Raw genomic sequence first — 18,132 nt, forward strand, 5'->3', positions numbered from 1 at the left:
CGCTGGCAGCGCTCTTGCGGTCTGAGACACCTAGCTTTCAATTTGGCGCCATATTCAATTTTATTTTAGACTTTTTAGGGTTATGGGATAAAAAATACACTGGCAAAGCAATTGGATAAATATGTATTGATATTTTGTACACTTGTTACATACAATACACATTGGAAAATATAAGTTATAATAAATAAAATCGTTATTTGATAATGGTGTTTGGCGGACATTTGTCATCGTTATAAAGCAAGGTATCAATAATCGGCTGAACACCTTTATAGCAGTTCAATTACAATTACCATTGATGATGACAACATGATCATCAGCTAGCATGGAGAGAATGCGATGCTATGGCATACGGATGCCGGAGCTGACAAATTCTTAGAGAGGACTACAAGTTTTAAAGGATAACTCCCGAAAACTCGTAGTACCAAAAAAGGGGGTTTTTTAGTTGGTAAGAATCCAACACTACCCAGGGTTCGGAACACTGGGCGTCTTCGCGAAGATTTTTATTCCTCCAGCCGCCGGGCAAACTATTTAATCGACTACTTTTATGTGACGCCGACTCTACATGCGCGTATGGCTTCCGGAATGCCACCAAATTCACGAATTCAAAACTGAAGATGGGCAAGTTTTAGTTTAAATTTTCTCTATTCATTTTCGATCAATTTCAAACCGAAATATTTGCTAGTTTACATAGCATCATAAATTAAAACTAGCAGCTGATAAAAGTATTAAAAAATAATAATCATGTCCATTTAAGGTGTTTGGTTTAAACCTCCTTCACCTGCTTATTGCTTTGGGTGTTGGCTGGTATACTAGGTGTTTTTGTTAGATTACTAATTTTTACTACAAGCATCTTTTAATAATTAATCTCAAGTTTTATTAATTTCTGCAAACTTTGGAAAACATATTTCCAGACAGTAATCTGTTTTGTAAAATTTTTAAAAATCCTCAAAAACCCTGCCCCATTAGAAAGTATAGAAAAATAGCACGCCGATTTTTTCCTCACTCGCAAATTGCGCTTCACAGACTTAGTTTTTTTTAATATTAAAAACTGAAAAATGAGAAATATCGCAACTGTATATGATGATTTAAAGCGAACATTTCAAATCTACGGATTTCGGACAAACTCTATCTTGTAGAAAATTCTAGAACGAACAAATTTATGAGAAAACATTTTTTCTTTAAATGCATGCTTACCGAGTTATATGAGCTTGTTTCCGGAAAAAAAACGCGATTTTCGATTTTTTTCACTTTTTCGTTTTTTATGCAAATAAAATGCACACCTTTTTAAGCTGACGCACCTCGATATTTTCAATAGATGTGCCATTCCCGAGCGATTCCAATAGTTATATAAGTTTCGTCACGTTAGAGCCCTATTTGAAAATTTTCGTCGTAATTCTCCTGGCCCATTACTCGTTCCAATTTGAGTATAATTCGGAACGATGCTCAGGTCGCTCACGACAAAAGAGAAGAAGAGCAAAACGTCAGAACACAGCTGATCTTTGTTTTGATGGCTGTTAATTTATTTTAGTGTCTGTGTGAGTGAATGTAAATATTTTCAGTTTATGTGTTTTCTTTAAAATCTTAGTACATTCAGTACATTTTCCAATTGCTTTAATCATGAGTCTCGTCGCTAATATTTTACAGGGCGCTTCTAAAGTAGACTTGGATGTTATTAATCGGAATATTCCAAGCATAAGAAAAGATATGGATGTTCTGAAAAAAGATGTTGTGGAACATGTAGAAAATGTGCATGTTAAATACAGCCAGAAGTAAGTAAATTGAATGCTGAAGACAAAGTACTATATAAGAATTCCTATTGCAGAAGTAAATTGAACAATGCCCGACTGAATGAACTGTTAAGATATCAACAGACCTTAGAGGAATTAAAGAATAAAGGCGAGTTAGTACTGAACACAGACCTGAATAATGCTGAGAAGGAACTCTCCAACAACATGAACGAGCTGAAGGTCACTGCTTATAAGCTGCAAGTCTTACTTAGGGTGCAATCAATACTAAAGTTACTTGATAAATTTAATGATGATCTTGGGCGTTTGCACTATGTAAATTGTGTCCATTCTATAAAAGCATTAAATGGTATTTTCGAGGCTATTCCGACAGATGAATATCTAGAAGCTTTGTACACTCTGAAAGGAGCGGTGGCTGACAAACAGAACATGTAAGTTAATTATGTGAGTAGTAAGTCTGATAGTTAACGACTAACGCCTAACGCCCATAAAGTCATGCATTTATTGTAATTGATTCACCCAAGATGTCTAGTTAGTTCGCTTTTAAAGTGTGGACATTTTTGTTAAATTAACAAGCATTTAATACATTTTATCTACATCTGTTAAATAATGGCTACGATTTGGCACTTTCAAATGTCATAATGATGTTTATTACCGCACTAGTAATTTTTCCAATTTACTGCACTAGTGTGGTAATAAATCTATTGATCACTGTCAAAGTTGTGTCTTAAAATTGCACATTTTAAAATAAGTTCAAGCGATGATCTGCCATCTGATATTGAAAACGAAGCTTTTTTGTTAAGAAAAATAAAAACGTATATTTTGATTTAAAAGTGTTATAATATAACACTGGATTGATTTCTAAGAGAAGTATAATAATACGTCATAGTTGTTTTGTATCAATTAGAATCAAATTATGGTTAACGCTAAAATCTGTAAAATTTTTTTAATACATTAATTTATAGAAAACAACTGGTAGTAAAACGTTTTTTTCCGTTTCTTTAAGTTTTTGCTACAGGTGGACATGAAAGGTTATGCTCGTGAGCGCCATCTTGCATGTTTAGTATTTATGGCCTAAAAGAAAATGGTTTTGGGCGAATCTTTAGCATATTCGCGTTCTACTTGATTTATCAATTTTTAACATAATGCTTCCACAGCTTATCATATATCATATATGTATATCATGATGATATGATATATAAGCTGTCGGACTTCTTAAAACCAAGCCTACATTTCACTTAAAAGTCGATTTTAGTTCCTATAGTCTATTATTATTATTATTATTATTATTATTATTAGATATTTAGATTCAATAAAATCTGTATTTCAGATTAATTGAAAGGTTGCAAACTGAATTTTCTGATAACATTGATTTGCAACACGAGAACTCGACTACAACATTAAGAATTAGAAAAGAGAATGAGGAAATGAAAAATATTATTTCTGCATTGGGCTGTTACTCTGAGTGCCTAGAACCTTTACATTGTTTAGCCAGAAAGCTGTGGGAGGATATTTTTATTCCCATTGTGAATGAAAACTTAATATTGGAAGAAAAAGAAGATGATATGTTCGCTTCGTTGGTTCTCTGTTCCCAATCCAAGGAAAAGACAAATTATTCAATAGTATTTGACAATCTGGAGATAGTTTTAAAATTCTTAACAGTCAATTTTACTTATAATATATCAGAATCTAAGACTGCCTTGGAGTATATTGGCGGCGATTTTAATGATAATCTGTCTGAGTTGATTGTAAAAAATTGTTTGAGAGACACCATACCTTCAAACGTGGATGAACTGCAGAGGTACAACGTGATAATTGATGCCACTGAGAAATTGGAAAAAGCACTATTAAGTGAGTAATTTTTAAATGACTGAATACATATTTTTTAATATTAATATGCCCTATTTGTTATCATTTAAAACAGTACTCTATTATGAAAGAAGTGTTTCACATCTATACGAGTAGATATGTAAAATGTTATAATTTAGAAATTTTTTCTTTTTTTTTAGAATCTAATATTTTCACTACACAAACAGCTTCAATTCTTGAGTATGTTAACAATGTGGACGTGCTGTTCATTGATAAAATGTGTGCAGGATACTCCATGAAGGCCAAGGAAATTATGAAAAAGGATTTGCATGATATAACGGAAGTTGGTGTACCATATAATCCTGAGTACCCTCTAGGTGAGTGCAAATTGGGTATTTATTTAGAGCTAAAAATTCGAATCCGAACATTTTTATGCATATTGCCGTGGATACTATCAGGCATGCAAATCATATTTCGCAAATCCAGATTTGTGCTGAGACATATTTAGGTATTGATATATTCGTGCAATTCCATACTCCGGAAACTATTTGATCATATTATTTTCATTAAGAAATTATGTACTTTATAAATAACTGCACTTTTCTAGTGTATGTAAGTCTTGACACTAATTTTCTACTAAGATTAATTTCATGTAAAGAATAAAGAGAATAGGTCATAGGTTTCTGGTCGCTCCTTGAAATATTTACTCAATTTTGAATTCGTCTCTACCCATCGTTTTTATCATTGATTTTACAGCTTGTTGTTGGTTTGCTCTACTCGACTACTAAGATATAGTAGGCCACCCACCTAATTTATAGAGCTCAGCGAAAATTTGTCGCCTGCTATTAAAACTTTTCCTCAGTGTTCCTCTGAAATCCCATTTGTTAATATTTTGTTTGTCTCGTTTTGTTAAATTATTTTCGGTCCTTCCTCTGCCCAGGAGTATGTCTATTATGACAAAGGTACTTTTGAGTCATATTTCTAAAATGTGAATAAATTATTTCAAAATAACCGCTATTGATTTGCAATCAAAACTGTATTTCTATTTTATATTAGTTAGCTTCACACGAACCACGCCAATTTATTATTTTGTCTTCTGCCTGTTAACACTTACTGCTTGAGCACTGCCGAAGTTTTTTACTTTCGTCGTTACGGATTCTTACGGATTGGGTTCATTATTTTTATTCTAATAAATTGCAGGTTGTGATGAAAACTTTCCACAATCTTCGATTTCGAAAAACGTTGAAGAGTTAGTGAATCTTTGCGTTGAACTACTGGAAAAAGCCGCTGTGGCTTCACCAGGCTGCAGTGCCATACTATTTACCAACGTCTTAAATATTTTGTCGACATATTGCGCTTTTGTACAGGAATTTCACAAAGCTTACTTAGCAACGCTACCGCAACAAATCGCCGTCTTTTTGAATAACTGTCTTTATATGGCCTATAATTTGGATAAATGGGATAAATCATATTCCAAACAGTTGGAGACTGTTCTGGAAGTCGGCAATTTTACAATGGAAGCAAAAATAATTTCGGCACAAGGTCGAGAAGTATTCAATAAGTACATCGTAGCCCAAGTGAAACAGATAAACGAGATAATGGATGGAGCCGAACTCGATGTCCTTGCTCTAGAAAAATTAAGCCCCAAAACAGAGAAGTGTATACGACAGTGTTTGAGACAACAGGAACTCCTTCGAACCGTTTGGCATAAAGTGCTTTCGTACGAAATATATAACAAGAACATTGGAATTATTGTAAATGCTTTATGCAAACATCTCATTACCGCTATAATCAAATTCGAAGACATTCAAGCAAACGTATCAGAGAAGCTGATCGATGTAATAAAGTTGATTCTAACCAGAGCTCCCAAGCTATTTATCGATGCGAATGAAATTACACTGTATGTACCTCTATGGTATAAACTAAACGAGCTTACTTTTGTACTAAATTCAAATTTGGTAGACATTAACGATAGGTGGGCAAGTGGGAAAGGACCTCTGGCTTTACAATTTGAACCAACTGAACTGAGAGGACTTGTTAAAGCGCTGTTTCAAAATACAGACAGGAGGGCGACGGTTCTAGCTAGAATTTGTTAGCTGAATTTAAGCGGATATGTATTTTTGGTTGTTGGATGAGTATTTCTAAATATGTTAAGTTTCCAATTTCTCGTATTACATTTATTAATATAATTAAATACAAATGTTTTAAAACGTTCAGTTTTTCTGTGATTGGTATCAATAGTAATTTGGGTTGTAACTTGACATGTTGTTCATAGGAAAGTTATTGATATATTTTTCTATTCAGTCGCTTTAGAAATATGTACCTATTAAAAGTGTTTGTAACTGTTTTTTGCTTTCTTTTTCCATGTTTTGGCTGGAAGATTTCCTGTTGCGTAATTTAACATGCCTATGTATAGTTTAGTAGCAAATTTGAAATTGAATCTACGGGAAATAGAGTCAAAAGGTTTTAATATATATTTCTTGTAGTGTTCAGTAATCCCCTTAAAAGAATATAAGTCAATTTTGAATCAATCCGTAAATACAATAAAATATTCGTCGAGAGAAAGTTCGTCTCATCATATTACTTTAACATTTTGTTGATGTATAAAACTTATTACTAATGAAGCACATTTACCAGCTACTCACTCGATTTAATTGATGAGGCCTAAGATTCTAGAAATAAGCACAATCACTATATTCTTTTCCCGGAAATAAATTTTCATCTCAAAAATTAAAACCAGGATCACATCTCGGAGCGTTGAAACTTAGTCCGATAGTTGCGTTGAAAACACCGTGAAACCAGCGATATCCATTCCCAGTTCGAGCGGTAACAAAGCGAACTTGATTGACAGTTTGACAATTACTATTGACAGCCTTTCAACTGAAAATTAACTTTAAATTGATGCCAAATAAATCCATTAATTTGTTTTTATCTTGTTGATACAGATTTAGAGTCAAGTTCAGTGACGATTACAGAAAATCCTAAAGTATAGTTGTGTATTCCAAACACGTGAAAAGTGACCATCTGGCAAACAAGTGTTCGGTTTTGCATCACCAGAATCAGAAAGTTTGGTTAGAAAGCACGTTTTGTTTTCGTTAGATTTATAAAAGTTATTTGGACGCCGAAATCAGCAACTTCTATTTCGTATTAAGTTCGGATATATCATGTTAAATTAATACATAGTTTCAACATGTATCCTGCTCCAAATAGGCACCCGATTTCGGCGGTAAGTATCCTAATTAAGTTTTTAGTAGTAGGAGTGCACAGGGAGCATCACCTTTACCTAAAAATGCAAGCAAAACGCTTGTAAGCTTTCGAATATCTGAACGAACTTTTGTTCAGCTGCACATTCTTGCTGGGGTACATTTTCGTGTGATAATTTATTACATTGCATAAACAATATAAACATTAACAATCCATAACTACTTACATGTTACCTCCAATGTGTCTTTGCGTTACGAATGTGTGTTCTGTCCTTTTATTGCTGGGAGCAGCAAAACAATGTACAATTCTTGTTCAATACATTGCAAGCTTTTATTTATACATAGGTACCTACTAAGTACTTAGTTTAAACACTCTTTAAGAGCAGCATTTTCATCTCTGGTAACGTTCCCCAATATCAATTTTTGCTCTCGTCTTGCACCTGGTATTTTTATATTCATTTATTCATTTCTTGCTTCTGTTCAAATACAAATGACAGATAGGAGATTGGTCAGATCATGATGGCCAAATAGGAGTACCGTTATGTTCATTTAGATTTCCCGTTATAATACAAAAAATGTTGCAGCGAGGTGATGAGGTTTTCGTTCAACGATTTTTTGAAAAATCACTGTTTTTCATGGGCCAACGACTTATATTATTTTAATCATCATCAGAACTTATGGATTAAGTACTTCAGCTGTTTCTTGGTTGGCTTTTTGAGTCATGTCTCTTTTCTCATACAAGACAAGGAAACTCTTTATTAATTTTTTTATGAGAAACGTTAATCGCCAGAAAAACTATGCCTCTTAAGCAAACCTGTCACCGAACCCTAAACCCCTTACTTAAATCTCGCGAAATTTTCAACATATCAGTAACTTTAAGATGCCGCGTGTAAATGATAAAAACAAACAAAAGGTTGTATTGAATGCCGAAGGAAACAGTGTTTGATATAATTATAATTTAATACTGTCTGAGGAAAGTTTTCATACCTATAATTATTCAAATAAAAAAAACGTAATTTTGCGTAAGTAGAATCAAATAGGTCAATAGTCTAGCAAATCATGCATAAAATAATTGATTAGTTTCGCCAGTTAAGTACTGTAGACTCATTAAACCATTAATTTTTTCTCTAAAATGAAAAAATTCAGTCTCGCATTCAATTAATATGCGCAATAGCACATTACGTGCAGTTAAATTGGAAATCTAAGTAAACCTATAAAAATATGTAAAATTTTATCGAACAATATATTAAGACAAATGGGATAATTTGAGACGACTTCTTGGGACTTGGATTAGAAACTCATAGTCTAGCTCAAGTGATGTTTCCCGTTCTTGTACCACATTTTTTATCAGCTTTTATTACATTTATTAATGTGCACCTGAACCGTAGCCTTAAGAAAGAGTTAACTTATATATTAGCGTTATCAATCTTACTTACTTACATCAATCTGATCCATATGTAAGCCACTAACAAACCAATCTACCAATAGGGACACGTTATGTGACTGACAAGGTTGAGATAATCTTATTATTTTTCATCTGTACATTAATTAATAAATGTTAATAATCCACTGAGCAACCAAAATAACAAGGAATAAAAGCGAGATCTAAAGCAATATGAGTCGGATCTAATTTAACAAAATATACTAATCACTGTTATAATGATAAATCACATAATACATCCATTAAGCAATGCAAGAAATGAATATGTAATGAAATAATCGACATATACATTTGTCTTCTGGTATTACGTTTCATTTGTCTGTGATACTTCCAAATACTTTTGAACATTTACTTCCGCGACTTTTGTTCTGATACTTGCCGATTAAATTCACATATGCTCAGAAAGAGCCAAAATCTCCGTAATAGTGAAACAATTACAGCAAAAATCTATCGCCTAACATACGATTGAACAGTGCCGTTTTTGAAGTGTGACTGTTTCCGTGAATTATTTAAATTGATTAATATAGTATGGTACTGCTATTTTAAAAATATCCAGAAAGGAAATAACCGAATCGGTTGTTTTATCTTAGTTTTCAGGAGAGGTGCGGCTATAAAATATATCGACAGGAGATTTAAAGTTTTATAATTATATACTTATTACTCACCTACGTGGTAAAAGCAAAGCGCATTTAACCTAATCTCCCTAATATTAGTAAAAAGAAACGCGTTTTGTATGTTTTGGTATAAACAACACATTATTGTGTAATTTCCTAACATTGCGATTCAGATATAACTTAGGAGCCAAATCAAATCTAAAGATCAGTCATGTACCGTAGTTAAAAATGTGTTCATTTAGCCCTATGTTAATAACAACTAAACCGCCATAATTCGCTTCAATAAAGTGTTGCTGAAACTGTATACTATTCGCATAATAAATTTCACCAAGGGATTTGTTAGTGAGAGTGAGATGTAATTAATTGTGGCAAAATGCGAGATCCTGGTTTAATGTTTAATTTATTCCTTTCCATTTTTGGTTAATTTATTAAAATAAAGTACAGATCCTTTTTTAACTGTACAAGGTTGCAAAAATGTAGAGTAGATATCAATTACTTAATTAATATATAATTAATAAATATATCAAATGTCGTATAACTAATTTTTGTTTAGAAAATGTACATTATTAATATTCAATAAACGGACGAATAATTAAATGTGCACTCCTATGTTTTAAAAATTTTTGACAACCAAAAGTTTGTAAGTAAGTATGTACTAACGTTACAATAATTTCAACTTTCAAACAACCGCGCGAAATTAGCTTATTTTTTTCTGTACGTATCTCATTTTGTTGATGAATTGCACGGAACAACTTAATTACATTAAATTGTCTATCTAACGACCCCAAGAGGATAAATTTATCGTCGAGTCCTTTTAATCACAAAGATGTTAAGATTTTAATGCATTTTTAAATAAAATTAGGGTCGTTCGAGACTCACTGCATAGATAGTTCGATCATTTGTTAAAAAACCCAATTAAGAAAATAACTTACTTAGAGTTTCATCAAGCTTTTAATATTTTTACACGGCTTTTAAATGAATATTTTCGTCTTCGCTTCAGCGCTTTTCTCGTTATTCGAACATTAACACAATTATTGGCGGAAATTACTTCTTATACTTTGAATTTTTGACTCTCTCTTCCATGTTACTTTTTGGCTTTATGTGTAGTCGTTCTGTGGACATTTTATCTTTAAAATAATTGTGTGCACGCATTGTGCATTTTCAGTAAAAACTAGTGGTCAATTAGTCAACACTTTAATCTATTGCTATATTTATCACTTCACAGTTAAGACCGAAAGATTTTGCAAAGAAAACCACTAAAATTAATTAATCATTTACAGCCCAATCCATTCACCCTACAGAATTTGCTATCTCTTTAGCAATCCTCACTCCTTCACCACCATAGACGTACTTAACTACCTTTATTTTCAAGTTGTAGGTTCCGTGCTAGGATTTAATAGCTGATTTATTTATTCGATATGTAATTATTTAATTCATCATCTTTGAATGATTAAAATAGTGTAAGTACTAAACAGATTTTTAACATATGTATTTTGGTATCCCTTAGAAGAGCACACTAGGAAGCTGTTTTCTATAATTTTGTTACTTTTTCGGTATCTGGAAGCGATCTTCTCATCTACTTCTAGTTGGTTGATATATGACAACAGCAGTTTTTTTCTAAATTTATTTGGTGCATTTTCGGGTTTAAAAATTTTTTTACACGGTTACATGTATACAAGTGCTTTATTAATTTTGACCCGTTATAAATTACTACCCATTATTATTTGAAAGTTTCGCTTGCTTTCGAAAATGAGGCATAGACATATGTTTGTAGGAAGAGTCCTGGTTTTATTCGCGGGACCTGGAGTGTATTCTAACAAATAAAAAAAACTTTTTGTTAAGTAATTTGACTTTAACCCTTTCTGGTGCGTTCGACAACCATTTCCAATCCGGCACTGAGTGTATTTCATAATATTGTACCGTGGATGACCGAGTATCAAACTCTTTCTTCAGCTTCCAACTTTTATTCACCTCGGTATAACTTTAAATGCGGAACAGGAACAAACTAACTTCAAAATTATCGTCAACTTCACAAACAATAACAATAACCGACGGAAAACTCGCTCTTCCGACTCGCGGTGTTCAACCTCTTCTGCACCCGGTCGCTCCTGTCACTTCCCTCTACCTCTGTGGTTCTCCTCGCCGCTTAAATAGACTCCTTCAGGTAACCCAGATGGTTCTCGAAATCTCCAGAACAGGTGCGAAACTTCCCGCTTGTCAGTGTCATATTTGACAGTAAATGGGGCTCCCATTTACTGAAATACCATGAATTTCGATCCCCCATTCCAAACGTGAGTACCCCAGGCCATTTCCGTTACAATATCTTTATAATAGCTGTGTTTTTTTAAATTACTTCTTTGCAAAAGTTTAAAGACGATTAAATTTAAAGTGCTTTCAGCATATGGATTATTGAAACTCCATTTAAGTGATTTACAGATGATTGATTTTATTGTAATATCAGCCGAAAATCTAATTAAATTGTTTTTGTCACTACATTGGCGCCGGCTCTTGAAAACATTGCCCACTACTTTACCGAGCAATATCTTTAACCGTTTGGTGATAGCAGGGAAAAGTATTTCAATTTAGCTTTAGTACATTTAAGTAAATAAAATGTACGCTTTCTCCGCCTCTGCGAAATCTCAATATTCACCGCCATCTTCGCCTATTCGGATTGTGCGGCGGCAAAACGGGGATGGAAAAGAATATTTTGTCAGGGGTAGATTATTATCCCCTTTACAAACACGACTAGGTCACAGCTTATAAAGCTGCAGGCTTTCCAACAATAATTGCGCATCGCACCTTTCAAGCACTATAGTTTTGTATGTGTGAATCTTAGTTTTCTGCGGAAATGCGCACCCAGTTTATTTTTGGCGACTAAGAAAACATACTTGAATTTGGCCAACAATAAACAAACTAGTCAATGAAACTTTGAATTAGGAAAATGCTTATGTTAAAAGTAAATGAATCTTTGCAGCCCACCAATTATCGCTAACATCGTCACCTAATTCATTCAACCCTCGGTCCAACCACTATATAACTGCGAGCTATTTTTCCAAAATAAAATTAACCCCTAATGTCATTCCAAGCGCCAGAAGGGCTTTGTCGAAATCGGGTTCGGTCCGGTAATTGGCATGATTCCGTAACATAATAGGATTCAGTTCCCCCTTCTAATTTGCGTCAGTATTCAATTCGTAGAGCTGTCGATCCTTTTTGGATCCTTGTCGATCCTTCGGTCCTCGGCATCTGTTAACAGGGGCGGCACACTATTGCTCTTAACTATGGGGTTCCCAACGTTTCGCGGCAAAACGGATACATTTTAAGTATTTCAGTGTTAAGGTAATATGTCTTTTTAAAGAGCTGAAAAAATACATCAAAGTTATTTGGAGTGTTTTTCTTTAATAATATTGTAAATGTTTATACGTTTATTAACATTTATTACAGTACAGTGTTTCAAAATGTTCTTAAATTAAAATAGACATTACAATATTATCAATTACCGTATCTTTACATAAAATTATTACAGACATGCCAGAAACCGAACTAAATTCCAAATTTTTTTTGCGAGGAAATGTCACTGGATAACGTACCTTAATAGTTAGTCACCCCGATTGCCGTCATGTAGCACTTCTCCGCACTCATCCACCCCTATGCAGTATTTGTGCGAGTGAACGCACAAAGAACTTGATCCAGTAGTTTAAACTCTTTTTGATAAATAAGCCAATTATCTTCTAACCACTGAAGAAATATTCGATCTAAATATTAAAACATGTTTTACAATGTTGATTGATTCTTAATGTGATTGACGATTTTTTCTTGGGTCCTTTTTGTTGTTGATTCGCATCGCTTTTGGTTTCTGATGTTTCAACTTTATTGCTTTGTTTGGGTCAAAAACCACAGTCTCTAAATAATTCGTAAATGCAACTCAGTTATGAGTGAATAAAAATATATTTTCAATTTTTTTTTCCTTGATTACCAGTTTTCCATACTGTGAAAGAACATGTATCTGAAAGCTGCCAAATGCAAAATAATACATTTATCGAAATGACTGCTAAAAAACACAAGTCATTAGAACTTCGTATTTTCTATCCCTTATTGCCGGAGTCAAATAAGCACAAGTAATTGCGGCAAGGGTCGGAGAGGGGTCTGAGGGTCCTTCACTTTTAATTTCACCCCACGGTCTTTTGTGGCAATGTTATTAAAATGTTGAAAGAAAATACTGGGATGTGAAAAGCGTTTTACGCCTCGCTATACTTACTTCGCTATTTATTTAGGGTTTTATGTGTACACATGTCGTTTTAACAGCTCCCGTTTGAGGCTGATTTGAATTTAATGCAGGACGGGATTCGTAGAAATGTCTTATTTTTGAGAATTAAGTTTGCGTGAATTTTGTCTTTCAATGCTTTTTAATTTATAACAAAACCTCATATGGGGTATGATTTTTTATTAGGAACAAGTAAGTGATTTTTTATAGAAAATGCTTCGAATGTTGGAAACATTTTCAAAAAAACGACTTTTACTTTACATATTAAAATTAAAGTGTTTGAGGAAGAAAAGAAAAAGAACGAAAGCGTTTGTAGTAATACAGTCATGAGAATATACAGGGTGATTCAATTCATCTGGAGGTGTTGTCTGGCGCTGTTATAGGAGTACAGAAAAAATAGTAAAATAAATTAATTGTTATTAAAAACTGAGAAATTTGAAAAAAACTATATCAGAGATACGGCAGCAATGTTTTTCAAGGTAATCTGCCTATTTAACATTGCGCAAATACCTGTTTCTCGGTAATTATTTAAAACTCCGGTAACCATGGAATTATACAGAGTGACAATAAGATAGACAAGGATAAACGGTCAACTCAACAGGAATCGTTGAATGACGGAACGTACTTTCGAAATGTCAACCTGTTCTGATAACCGCGAATATTTCTGTTTAGAAATAAACCGTACAACACCAAACATTTGAATGGTTAACTCCAAACAAGCTAGTGCCTGTGTAATCTCCTTATTATCCATTCTTATCAAGCAGCTTCTCGTATTCAGTTAATTAACTCCCGCTCCATTTGTATCTCATTGTGCTGTGTGTATCGTACAAACGTGGTAGGAATGTAGCCCTTCCTCGGTACTATTTGGTGCTCGGGAAAGTGTCAGACATTGTGCTCTGAGTACCCCTGGAAGGTCTTGATTCGATTATGTCCAATACTTGTTCCTCTGTGCCTGGAACCCGAACATCTATCGTCCACTATCTTCCTGGARCCACTCTCCTCGCCCTTTGTTGGCGTGAGTTCGTTTAGCTTCTGCTATGTTACTGTAGCATTTCTCCTGAACTAATCGCATATTCGCAAATTCGTGAAAGGAAATTCAAAGTAAGTCACCGTTTGACAAATTATTGTTATTATTTACAAGGGGTATCCAACGATCTGTTAATGACAAAAAACATCATTGGCGCTGTGTCTTTTCATGAAAAAATTGTGGAAGAGAACTTTTTTCATATCAAAAATTTTCGTAATTTGAAGCAAAGATCGTACTTTTTCTTTTTGAATGCTTAAATATTCCAATATTCTACCAATTAAACATGGAACAATTTCAAAATTATGCTTAATAACAAAGTTGAAATTCGATCTTCAACTGTTAATATCTTGACGCCAATTTTGAATCACCCTGTATATTCCTGTTAAATACACTTTTTGAAAGCAACTTTTAGTTACATTTTCTATTTAGTTAATTTTAGTTATTATAAATTACTTATTTTTACACAGACACACAACCTATAAATTTTGGTAATACTATGATAGTAAAAGTGATGTCATTCCTCTGGAAAACTTGTCTGGGAGTTTTTAGGAAGTTAGAGGCAAAATTGCAAAAAAAATAATTATCACTGAAAACAGAGATATTCGCAGAAAACGACCTAAATTTATGAAGTTTTATGCGTAAATCAACAGCGATAAGAGATGAAAGTAAAGGACAAATAGAAGAAACGACATATTTTTACAAATAAAACATAAAGACGTTACTCTAATCAGTGGAAGGAAGTAAATGTTTGAAAATTAAATTTTTCAGTTGAATTGCATATACATTTCAATGGATATCTAACGGTGTACAGTTAATATCTGACTTTACCACATAATTTCACTTGATAACCGGACTTCACAACATCAGTTTTATTTGTGTACAAGAATTGGTGTTTGAACCTGCATATTTTGATGTTATAAAAATAATTTTTCAGGTGATTAGTAAAGTTTGCACAAGAGAACGGGCAGGTGTTTTTGTCACGTCAAACTGAAAACGGTCTTGCTTATGAATTCCGCTTTTCTCATAACAATCCAAGACGTTTGAGGAAAAATTCGAACTAGATGCGGCAATTTACATACTAAAACCTTGTAAATGTGAGATGAGAGTTTATTTAAACATTTTCTTATTAGAAATTTTTTTACAAAAATCTGAAAATTGGTTCTCTATTTTATTATTACCAATATGTTTTGAAATAAGTGAAAATAATTCATCAAGATTCATTCTAGAAAACTGCATTGTTCACTTTGAGATGTTTTGCAATTCATTGAAATCAACAACGTTACTAGTGTTTGTGATATTTAACAAAGTTTTGGTAATGTTTGTATAGCAGATTTTAATTCTATACCAATTATAGTGGCCTATACATACGAACTCTCACTGGTATATTCCCTGCATTGTTGGTCGTTTATTTTCTTCGGAGCACAAATATGTGTCGCTGAATATCCACGACTGAATAATTACCTTATAGAGGAATGAAGATTGAAATCCTTCGCAGCATCGCTGACATTTTAGCCGGCTGCATATGAAAAACGTCATTTCTATGCGGGATCGAGGGCTTTGCCGTAAAACTTTTAAATGATGTATTGTTTCATATATCCAGACGGAATGGACGCCGATGAGAAAAAAAGGAATGCTTTATAACTGAATGATCTATGAAAGCGAGATCGCAATTGTGAGACAGACAGGCACTCTTCCGCTTTTTCGGGAGCAGTATTACAAATCCCGTTTTCGGATTTAAATGAATGGCATGATGTATGGATACCTTTCGCTTAATATATTATATACAGTGTGTGTTAAGAAAGTACATTTATCAGATTTTAATACTTCAGTTCAGTATTCACTCATCATAATATGCAATTATAATTGAGTATTACAAAATAATATATTTTTCGCCAATTGTTAAACAAGTAAGTCAGGTCTATAACAAAATACAAAACTTGATCCATTCTTTGTTTTACATACTTGTAGTTTCATCTTCACTCTCCAATCTTTATGTTTGCTTGCAGTAGACGGTACTACAAGTAAAGTTCAAGTGTCGTATCAGATTAACTTTAATTGATAAATATTTTTCAATACTTGATGAAATTGCAAAAAAATTAGTGGATAATTTGTTTCACTCAGATTGAAATGAAAATGTGCTTTCTACCACTACTAAGCAAATGTAGACCTATGTCATACTCACAACAGTAAACACATTTTCTGTTCTGTAAATACCAACAGTTCTTTCACTCATTAAAAATATACATATTTAAATATAGGTTTGCGTATATTTTCAGTTGATGTTATGTAAAGATCATAAACCCGAAATATTAAAACTTATAGCTGTTTTATTGCACATCACTACGAGGCGAGCCATCCCCTACGTTTGTCTAAATTTGTTCTTTTACTGCATTTGCTTTACCTTTGCTTCATAGAAGGTTTTACATTAAAGCTGTTAGAAGTTTTAACGGATTAAAAAGTATAGTAACACAATTAGTTCTCTACTATTAAAACTACTTTTGCAAAACGAAACGCAATTAATAAACGTCAGTGGTAGTTAAGCGCGAAAAAGTTGGATAATTGTCCATTAAAATTCTGCGGTAGTAGTTTACATTAAGGAAACTTAAAAGAATGTTTCGAATAATGTTGGGATTTCAGTTAATAACAGCATTTTAAACCCGTCGCTTATATTCTATCAAAGAGATAAAACGATTATCTTATGTCAATATAAATGGGCCATTAATTAGCTTCTGAGTTCTAGTACTGATAAAGTCCATATCTTTAAAAGAAACAGTTACTTCACAAGCTTTCAAAATGTTGAAACCTGTGAAAATAAATGGAAAAAGTGTTCAATTGTTCTAAAATGTTATAACGTGCTCTGCAAAAGGTTGCAGATCATTGTCTAAATTACAAGGGACATTGATGCACGCCGTAGAATTAACGACGCTTGTTTTTTTCTACTTAGAGGATTCAAATGGCGTGTTATTGAAATGAAAGAAAAAAGTAGAACAATTCGATCAGCAGAGATTGTATCAGAAACACAAGTCTCGCACAATGGTAAATCAAGCCGTCGTCATAAACTGTGTTTGCATTACTCGTGACCAGGTAAGCCTGGCTGGTAATAAAGCAAGCTTAAGAAACTGAAAGTAATCAGTTTAAGTTTCTTTCCGAGCCATAAACATGACATTGATGGTGCGGTAATCTTTATCAATTACGGCGCAGAAAACCATCGTTTCGGTTCACTAGTAGCAATTTAAGCGAATCCAAACGATTTGAACAATAATTTTTTCTTGATTACGGTTTTTTATAGCGGCACTTAGATTTTAATATTTTTAACCTGCATTTCCGAAGCTTTTGCATAAATATATACCTACTGAAAGTTAGCATTTTCACAAAATTATTGATAATTTGTTAATATATTTTCATGTAAATATGAAATATTGCTCTCGTTATATATTTATTTGCAATTATATGAATAGTCACTCTAATGCTCTCAAAGCTACTCTAGAACTTTTAAGATCGAAAGTGGTTCGAAAGACTGACAAAAGCTCTGTATTGACAGTGTTCAGAAATTTGCATTCGCGAGGTTATAAAAATGTTACACTCGTGCGAAAAACACATTTCAGCAACTAACAGATAAAGACTTTGCAAAAATGGAACATATCTACGTAATGAAAAATATCGCTTTTAATTAGGATTAAGGAGCTCAATTCAAACAGTTCAGCTGAAACATATACATTAATCCAAAGCAAAATCGACATTAAAAAAGTTACTGCAAGAAAAAGTATGCATTTAAAGAAATACTTTTCCATAACGATTTAATTAATTTGTAAAACGAATGCAGTCGAAGGAAAATAATACAGTTTAACTGGTATTTCGCGTCATTGAAAGATGCAAGATGAAAGTAGGCGATAACCATGTGAATAAGAGATCGAACATAAATTTGATCTGAACCTGATACCGACGAATACCAAAGCCATATACAGGGGATAAATGTATTTGACTTGGTTTCGGCACGATTCGTTATGAGCGGAAACAAAATTCGAAGTTTCT

At 33.2% G+C, this 18,132-nt stretch overlaps 2 protein-coding genes across 6 annotated transcripts in view; both read left to right on the plus strand.

Annotated features, from left to right (window-relative positions):
* The first annotated feature begins 1,476 nt into the window (after nucleotides 1-1,476).
* On the plus strand, nucleotides 1,477-5,901 carry LOC109536017 (centromere/kinetochore protein zw10 homolog). Its single transcript, XM_048670406.1, has 5 exons — nucleotides 1,477-1,769; nucleotides 1,823-2,176; nucleotides 3,076-3,596; nucleotides 3,755-3,931; nucleotides 4,755-5,901. The coding sequence occupies exons 1-5, from the start codon at nucleotides 1,618-1,620 to the stop codon at nucleotides 5,648-5,650; spliced, it is 2,100 nt and encodes a 699-aa protein (XP_048526363.1). The 5' UTR covers nucleotides 1,477-1,617; the 3' UTR covers nucleotides 5,651-5,901.
* Nucleotides 5,902-6,417: 516 nt separating this feature from the next.
* Nucleotides 6,418-18,132, plus strand: part of LOC109535287 (protein groucho) — a 73,215-nt gene continuing 61,500 nt past the window's right edge. For all 5 annotated transcript variants that reach the window (XM_048670400.1, XM_048670401.1, XM_048670404.1 and 2 more), the window contains exon 1: nucleotides 6,418-6,780. In XM_048670400.1, coding sequence (XP_048526357.1) covers nucleotides 6,745-6,780 — 36 coding nt within the window. In that variant the 5' untranslated portion in view covers nucleotides 6,418-6,744. The remainder of the gene's footprint in view (nucleotides 6,781-18,132) is intronic.

Source organism: Dendroctonus ponderosae, unplaced genomic scaffold, assembly GCF_020466585.1.
Source record: "Dendroctonus ponderosae isolate FM_Combo_2020 unplaced genomic scaffold, Dpon_F_20191213v2 Dpon_F_20191213_1, whole genome shotgun sequence".
NCBI classification, from domain to species: domain Eukaryota; kingdom Metazoa; phylum Arthropoda; class Insecta; order Coleoptera; family Curculionidae; genus Dendroctonus; species Dendroctonus ponderosae.